We start from the raw sequence: 7,723 nt of genomic DNA, 5'->3' as shown, positions 1-7,723 counted from the left end.
TGTGATGTTAAATGACTATTAGATTCGACCTGTTTGAGAACTGCTGAAAGAAAATGACACTATCTTAGTACTGATGTTTTATGGGGCACAATAACATACGGCACGTTTAGGCAGTTGTATGCCTAAATTAACAATCATAAACACGATAAGCGTGCACCATGGTTTTAATTTCGGCTTATATTTAAACAAACCTAACAAGGCGCTCTGTAAGAGATAATTAAAAAATGGAAATAATAAACACAAAACCTTCATATGAGACTTCCAATGCTTCCTTGACTTTAATTCATTAGCTGTCCATCATATATTATTTTCCGACTTTGAATCTTGGCCGGAGAATGTGAGCAGTCAACTGTTTACTTTTGGTAATCGCATGAAGGTCTGCATGCCCTGTTGGATCATTCCTTCTCCATGTTTTTTGAATACATGAATTTAGGACGTTGCCTTGAAATGTTCAATTTGACATTTTTCAACGAACGTTTTTGCGCTATTTTTCGCAGAAAAAATAGCACTCATTGCCCGTTTTCTTACATTGAATCCAAAATTCCGCGATAAAGTGGGACGAATTCGATGATAATGTACACAGAGTAAGAGGTATTTTTTGCCGTCTCCTTAACGTTACAGCGCACTCATACATGGATGTTATCTGACAATTTTAACGATTTTAAAATCGACTTTCCAATAATATTTCGGAGTAACATTCGCTGATATATGGCATACCTTACATGGAATACAGTGTAGGTTTCAAGCACCGTCGAGATTCTTACTACAAGAATCACAAACCTACCTGAGTGTTATTTTGCTTATCAAGCTCAGTCCAACTCCTTGTGTGTGTTGCATTTGCTAGGTAGAGTATTGTAGGTACGTTCATCAACCCACATCGTTGCATTGGTGTCAATAACAAAACCTAATCCACAAGAGTCGAATAAGGTTTTTGACTCACATGAATGCATTGTGCAATTTACAACAGACGGTATTCATGAATGTCTCTGGGTATCGGGGTGCGATTTACATCTCCACATGCATCGAAAGTTGGGGCGTGTTTCCAATCGAACGGGTTTTATTTGCTGTACGATGGTCAACTAATCATGCAGACTCTCATCTTCCACACACAGTTCTAGTATAAAATAGTTTCGATTTCAAAAACGCTGTGCACTTCAATATGCAACTTTTCAAATTGTTCATTACGTCTGTTATAATCTGCGTGCCTGTTATAGCCGAACCTACTGTATTCATAGACTGCGGTCAGTCATATTATTATCTGTTACATTTTTATTATCAGGACGCGTTACGTTCGGCGCCCGCTATAATTAGTACAGGGTCAATAAATTTCTCACTTGCACAGGGTATATGGTCTATGGCATTTCCGTTCCTAAACTAGAGATTATTATGGCAATACTGTTTGATCTTACGGAATTTTCCGCGAATGACTAGCTAGCTGATTCATTTGTTGCAGATTTCGATTCATGGCTGTAAGGCATTCTGCTAAAAATCACGACGTTTGGAGAATCTTCAGCAAACCCCGCCGAAGATTGTATTTCAGCAAGCCATGAGCACACGAGGGGTTCAGTCAATCTCAAGAATGATTTCGACACAAACACTACCAGATAACATATTTTTTAATAACGCATATTGAATGGTTTCATATCATACAGAGGGAAGACTGTCAGTCACCTGCGTCTTTTCTCAAAATCAGACTTAGTTGGCAGGGAAAAATATGTTATTCGATAAATAAATCTCCTTCTCTAGTGGATTATTCCCGGCTGAAGTCGTCAGCGACATTTGGGTGCAGAATTTTTAAAGTGACAATGTTACATCGGTATTTCTTTTCCTTATATATAGGCTCAGAATACGCCAAACCGCTATCAGTGTCGATTACGCCATGCAACACTTACTATTGCGTTCTACAGAGGGGAAAACCTACCACCTTTGAAATTACGTTTCAAGCATGTAAGTGTTTGCATTGATTGCACGTTTCTAGTCGTGTTTATTCTATCAGCTTTTTGACTTGCTAGATTTGTAAAAAATACTTTGTCGCATCGACAGCCTAAAAGTTGACAATATTTTATCGAATGATATATCAAGTACTGAGCATCCTGTGTAATGTGTGCCACTGGTAGCCACGGCCAAACAGCACCAGCTGATATAGATAAACTGCATCTTAAAATATCTGATGAGATGTCATTTAATTTATAATTCGAAAGTATTTTACCCCATTTATTGTGCCATCTATTTTCAGTTGATGACCTTGAGGCCGCAGGTGTTGAAGTGTCCGCTATATTTAAAACTGTCATGATGTTGGTAACGTTTCCAAACGCAAATGTGTGCGATCGGCTTAATCCACCTTGCCCGATTAGAGCACGACAAACATACACTTACAGCTACACAACCGCGATTGCAGAAAGCTTTCCGCTTGTGAGTTGCATTCTTTTTGAACTTCAATGGTTATTTCGATAATTCGCTCTTTTAAGATAGGATATGTCATTTGTCAGGTCTGGTTGTTATTCTGAACAGCTTGTCATCATTCAAAGAAAATCCGTAAACAGGCACTAATGAAACGGGCCGTAAACGCAAATTGCTTCATTTATCAAATGGTGAAGCCGATTTCTGCGTTCCTTGAGTTTAGAGCAGGATGAAGTTTTAGAAGCAATCAATTATTCTTGAATGATGGAACAAAATGCAATCCATCGTAGTGCAAGTCATGACAAAGGCATTTTGTGTCATTCGTTTGTATTAGAAATTCAAGCCTAATGGGGTTGTCACCGGTAATTCCAATACAAAATTCAACACGGCATCCGTGTTTTATGCCGGAGAAGATGAACGTATACAGTATGTTTGAGATTCTATCATTGCAATGGAAGTATTGCTATTGTAGAAAACGAGGCATTATCAGGTTTAGTATTAAGCTGGTGAGCATAATGAGTTTGAAGCGAACCATGCTGCATAGTTATTAACGTTCAGCTCTATTTGCCACAATCAGTTTCGCAACAGAGTTTGAAAACTTCTATGTACATCGCTCTGATTCCAAACGGGTGACAGCGCCGACTTAGTGCTGTGAGGGTTACTAGGCATTTATCCTATTCTGTTTTCCGGATTGATGCCAGCTTTTGCAGTAGTTGTGCCAAATTACTCTCCACTGGATAGCTTGCGCAAACAAATCTGCCGTACTTCGCTAACTTGATAATCCCATGCATAACCCGTCAAATTTTATCTTTTCAGGATCGCTGGGATATTCGGTGGGAAATGCACTATGGAAAATTCAAAATGCCATTCCTCTGTGTGCAATTCTGGGTGCGAGTCACCTAGCTTACATCTCTTTCAAAACAAAATCTTGGAGATAACACGCGGACAAATCAAACCACATTTCCATATCCATCATTGCCCGTTTTGATCTGTAAGACTGATGGCAAATATATTGGTTGCTCATTTGAGTTGATCTAGAGGGATTCAAATTGGAATACAAATGGACTATGATTTGCTCAGCAGCATCGTCGGATTTGGCTACTTTGGACCCACAAATAAGCCAGGAAATCAATGCTTTATTTTAGAATAAATTGATGTAAACAGACGATTGGCTTCGTTGAGTGCTTCGATAACATGCAGTGAGCTCCGTGATAAATGTTGTTCCGGTCTCATACCTGTATCACATCTTTTTGGGTCAAGTTTGGTAAGCGCAGGGAAAATGTTCCTGCATTATGTGTGCAGTTGCGAGCCAGTCATCATTTTGAAACTGGACTGAGGGCGTTAGGACCAATATCTATGCGACGTGGCGCTTCACAATTAAATTTCTAACGTATTTGTTATTCATACTTTTGGTTGGATTGGACATGGTGTTGGTTGGATTTTGCGATGCTTTATTACGCATAAACGTGGTTTGCGAAATGGGGCTTGAAACATATCTGCATTCTTCCAATTGTTTGAACTATACAGTAGCTAAAAAAATTGACTGGAAACCAGATAAGATTACCACATGCCACTGTCATGCATTCTGGTCAGTATAAGGTAAATAGGCATAGTTATTCTTTATTTTAGTACTACCACAATATTTAGTTCGTCGTTCTAAGAAACATCACTGATGCTCGAGGTAATGGTAACTGAGTGGGCCGGCAGACCCTTTTGAAATGAAGCGCAACCATCACTTGAAATATTTTATTTTGACACAGGCACGTGAGAATGCTTATGCCTGACGAAATTTAGTAAGGAAGTAAAAACCAACGATACTGCAATGCTCAAATAGATTTTATTCATTAAGCTGTTCCGAGATTCGAGGAATACCAGAAAAACCACAATACTTCAACTCAAAATATTATTTTCTGGAGAACTTCAAACTTAAAGATTAGAGAACACAGCAGTTAGAATGTTATTAAGACATGAGGAATAATTTTTCACGTTAAGGCAGTCTGAGCAGACTTGAATTCCTTAATAACGCCCAGAAATGGTATTTGAATCATATCTGAGAAACAATGTGAGCGGAATATCAGTGCTGTAGATTTCCCGTTCAGACGCAAATAAACCAGCCCCTCGGAGCTATCAAATTTATCGCTCCCCGATAAGCCCGACTTTTAAACAACAAATGTCATTCGGCTACAAGGGCAACGGTGAACTGAATAAAATCAGCTGCCATAGTGATGAGAAGGTTCATGAAGTTCCCAGGTGGATCATGGGAAGTGGCCAAAATAATATCCAGAAAGTGACACACAGAAACAGTGTGATATGAATGATAAAAATTCACTTAAACTGAAGACAGCTGTGTGGGGTGAACAAGCTAGATTGCAAGCTTGGAATAAAACGAACAGTTTCAAGCAGTCTATATGTTTGTGGAAGTATGACATGTATACCCTAGTACTAGTGTCTAGCAAAGCAATTCCTACTTCTGGTGCGTTGCATATCTCTACCATGCCCAGAATGTCAGAAATTTAGACGTTCAAAAAACAACGCTTCCTACACCATTGAAATTACCTGTGCAGACTTTGAAACAGTGGTCAACTGATAAAGGAAAGCTGCATGGAAATTCGAAATGCGCAGCACGACTCATTGCTCAAAATATCTTAGTAGGAATATTTACCATTCGTCTGAATTCGGATGCTCTCGTTTGGTTATTGATGTGATTCATTGTTTTTCTTATATTCCGCGAAATAGTAAAAGCAAAAACGTAGAACACCAGTGTAAATTTGCTGGTTCTTTGTGAGTGAACAACGAGTTACACCAAACGGACAGCAAAAAAGAGATATCAAAAAGGAACGTATAGTTACGAATTAAATTCTGGACGACACTTTTTACATGTCGAACATCTTTACTGTTCGAGCTCGAGATATTTCAAAATGACAAATCGCTCAGTTGAATTTCTTGTTGACCTATCATACCGCAAAGATCGCAGTAAGTTTCACAGGGTTCATGGATTCCTGGAATAAATTCTTGGGAGAAGACAAACAAGAAAATTGGGTTCCTCTACGGTGTGAAGTTGCATATCAGGGTGGTTAAAACTGTGGTGGTATTGGGAGGGTTCTTTCAAGAAACCTGCGTGTTCATTGCGGTAGAAACTTTGGTGTTATGTCCAAAAAGAAAACTGGCTTGAATTTGTCGGATACCGTTACCATAAATCTTGATTTCTCAGAGGTTGGCCGGCAAATTCCTAAATAAACACAATACCAATAAATCTTGTCATGAACACGGTGTGGTCCCCAACATATCTATTGTTAGTGGCAGAATCCCGATCCAGATATCTAACTCTCATCCTCTGTGACCAGTCTCTGACAGGTCAAACGCCCCATGTCAAGTAGGACCGATTTTTGAGCCGTCAGGTCAAAAGATGAATTTCAAACGGTCCATGCCAGCAGCTCACTGTGCTTTGGATTTAATTCAGAAGTAAAAATATATTTTTTGAATCAAAACACATTCAGTGACGAGTTTCCGAAAAGGATTCGATTCAAAGGACCAAATTAATGTACAGCTATCAGTCCCTTTCTTTGAACTGGGTATTACTAAATTAACATTCGCCACAACGTACCTTTGTTCTTTGACCACTCCTCAAGCGACAGTTTCAAAGCCATACTGATACGCTCTGCAGCAAGCCACTAAGCCCTTTCTTTTGGATGGTCACTGCCTCAAAATATTGTTTTTTCTGTTCTGTTTAGCAGTATCTGGAAAAACGTGACTCGTTCGAAGTGTCACTTGTCTGACTAAGTCATTATTTCTCTGTCAGGATCCACGAGGACCAGTCAAAGCTTGATCGTATACCTTGAGCCATGTGCAACAAACTCCGAATTTTCTTTTTTTTGTTTTTCGCCCTGTCAGCCCGGAGGTATTATAAATCCAAATATGGTGGTAACTGTGATGAACCGCAGCGCTTGGTGTGCTTCAATGGACTTAATTACAGTTTACATTTGACATTACGTTGTATAGCTGAGTGACTCAATTCATATCAACTTATCTCAATATATCAGGCATGAGCTGCGTTATACGGCAAGTCTGAGTGCAAAAAAAATACGCATGCATTGACGTTTAATCCAGGTGCTATAGATAGCTGAACGCGTGGATATCGCAATTAGGACAAACGATATGAGTGTGTTAATCAATTAAATTGGTCTTGGGCAAATCGATCGCGACGGCACATTTGAAATGGAGTCTCACCGTGAAAAAAATTAAGAGACTTCATTCGTATTGTTAGAAGTAAGTAACATATATCACAGTGCTTCACATATATTTCGGCAAATGGTTGACGATTTATGCACGAATTAATGCCAGTAGGTCGTATTTCCTGACCCACACGGGAAGTTATATGAGCGCTTGTACCCGAGATTTCATTCTTGAAAATGAGTGTTTACGCGATTCACAGGCTTCACGAAGGACATGCAAATACCCTGGTTTAACCAAAGCTATTTGAGTCTAAATCGCCTAAAATTCATGCAGCAGGCCAAATAAAAATGAATGTATGTAGAAACGGCGATCTGACGTTTGTTGGAGCAGTTATTTGGCACGCAGTGCTCTTTTTGAACAGCGACCGCTTCCCCGTTTGTACTGGGACATGTTTTGCATGTTCACAGTAAGCGCACTACCAAAGTTGGCGCAGATAGTTCGACAGTTGCATCAAAAAAACTGATTTCGCTCCATTGCCTGTTGGTCTGGTAGGCTAAAATATTGCTTTGCTTCAATATTTTGGAAGATGTTCAGCCTTTAATTAAAGATAACAAGCCCTTGGATGAGCGCGAGTACTTTAGAAGTGCAGGACTTATGAATATAGGTATGCATTCCATATTAACCGGTTTAAAGTCTGTTCTCTCCTGGTCTGAGGATCAAACACCTGCGCGTGGCCTGAACAGAATAATGAGGCATGTCACGGGTCTAGAGATGTGCGCTAATTACAAGCATCGTTTTCCACGTCTAGAAGAGAACTTTGCCAAAAATCAATCAGGAACGATCACGTGAAAACCCAACATTAAGCCAAAATTATCCCTGGTGGTTAAACTCTTAGGGAATATGCGTGCAAAGCAACAAAGCATTAATTTGCAATACGTTTGGCGATGCAACGCTAACCGCCATATCCTGAGTGGACACAAAATATTCCAATATCAGCATTTAACAGACGGTATCAGTGCATGCTTGTTCCAGATCATCTGTAGATTGATTAATTTTAACAGACTATGACAACTCACAACATCCACACGATGGATATTCACCTCAGTACCAAGTATAGGATTAGAGCAGTAGAAGGAGTGATACATATATA

At 39.4% G+C, this 7,723-nt stretch overlaps 2 protein-coding genes across 2 annotated transcripts in view; both read left to right on the top strand.

Moving 5' to 3' along the window:
• Nucleotides 1-1,841: 1,841 nt before the first annotated feature.
• On the top strand, nucleotides 1,842-2,409 carry T265_14009 (hypothetical protein; the record flags this gene model as incomplete). Its single annotated transcript, XM_009171621.1, has 2 exons — nucleotides 1,842-1,947; nucleotides 2,237-2,409. Coding segments are annotated over 2 exons (279 nt in total), but the record flags the coding sequence as incomplete, so codon positions are not given.
• Nucleotides 2,410-5,318: 2,909 nt separating this feature from the next.
• T265_06367 (hypothetical protein) overlaps nucleotides 5,319-7,723 on the top strand; it is a gene marked incomplete at both ends in the record, with an annotated part of 8,883 nt that continues 6,478 nt past the window's right edge. The window contains one exon of the mRNA XM_009171608.1: nucleotides 5,319-5,373. Within this exon, the coding sequence (XP_009169872.1) occupies nucleotides 5,319-5,373 (55 nt within the window). The remainder of the gene's footprint in view (nucleotides 5,374-7,723) is intronic.

The sequence above is a fragment of the Opisthorchis viverrini genome, assembly GCF_000715545.1.
Source record: "Opisthorchis viverrini unplaced genomic scaffold opera_v5_126, whole genome shotgun sequence".
Taxonomy (NCBI): domain Eukaryota; kingdom Metazoa; phylum Platyhelminthes; class Trematoda; order Opisthorchiida; family Opisthorchiidae; genus Opisthorchis; species Opisthorchis viverrini.
The sequence above is the reverse complement of the archived record's forward strand: the minus strand, read 5'-3'. Positions and strand labels throughout refer to the sequence as shown.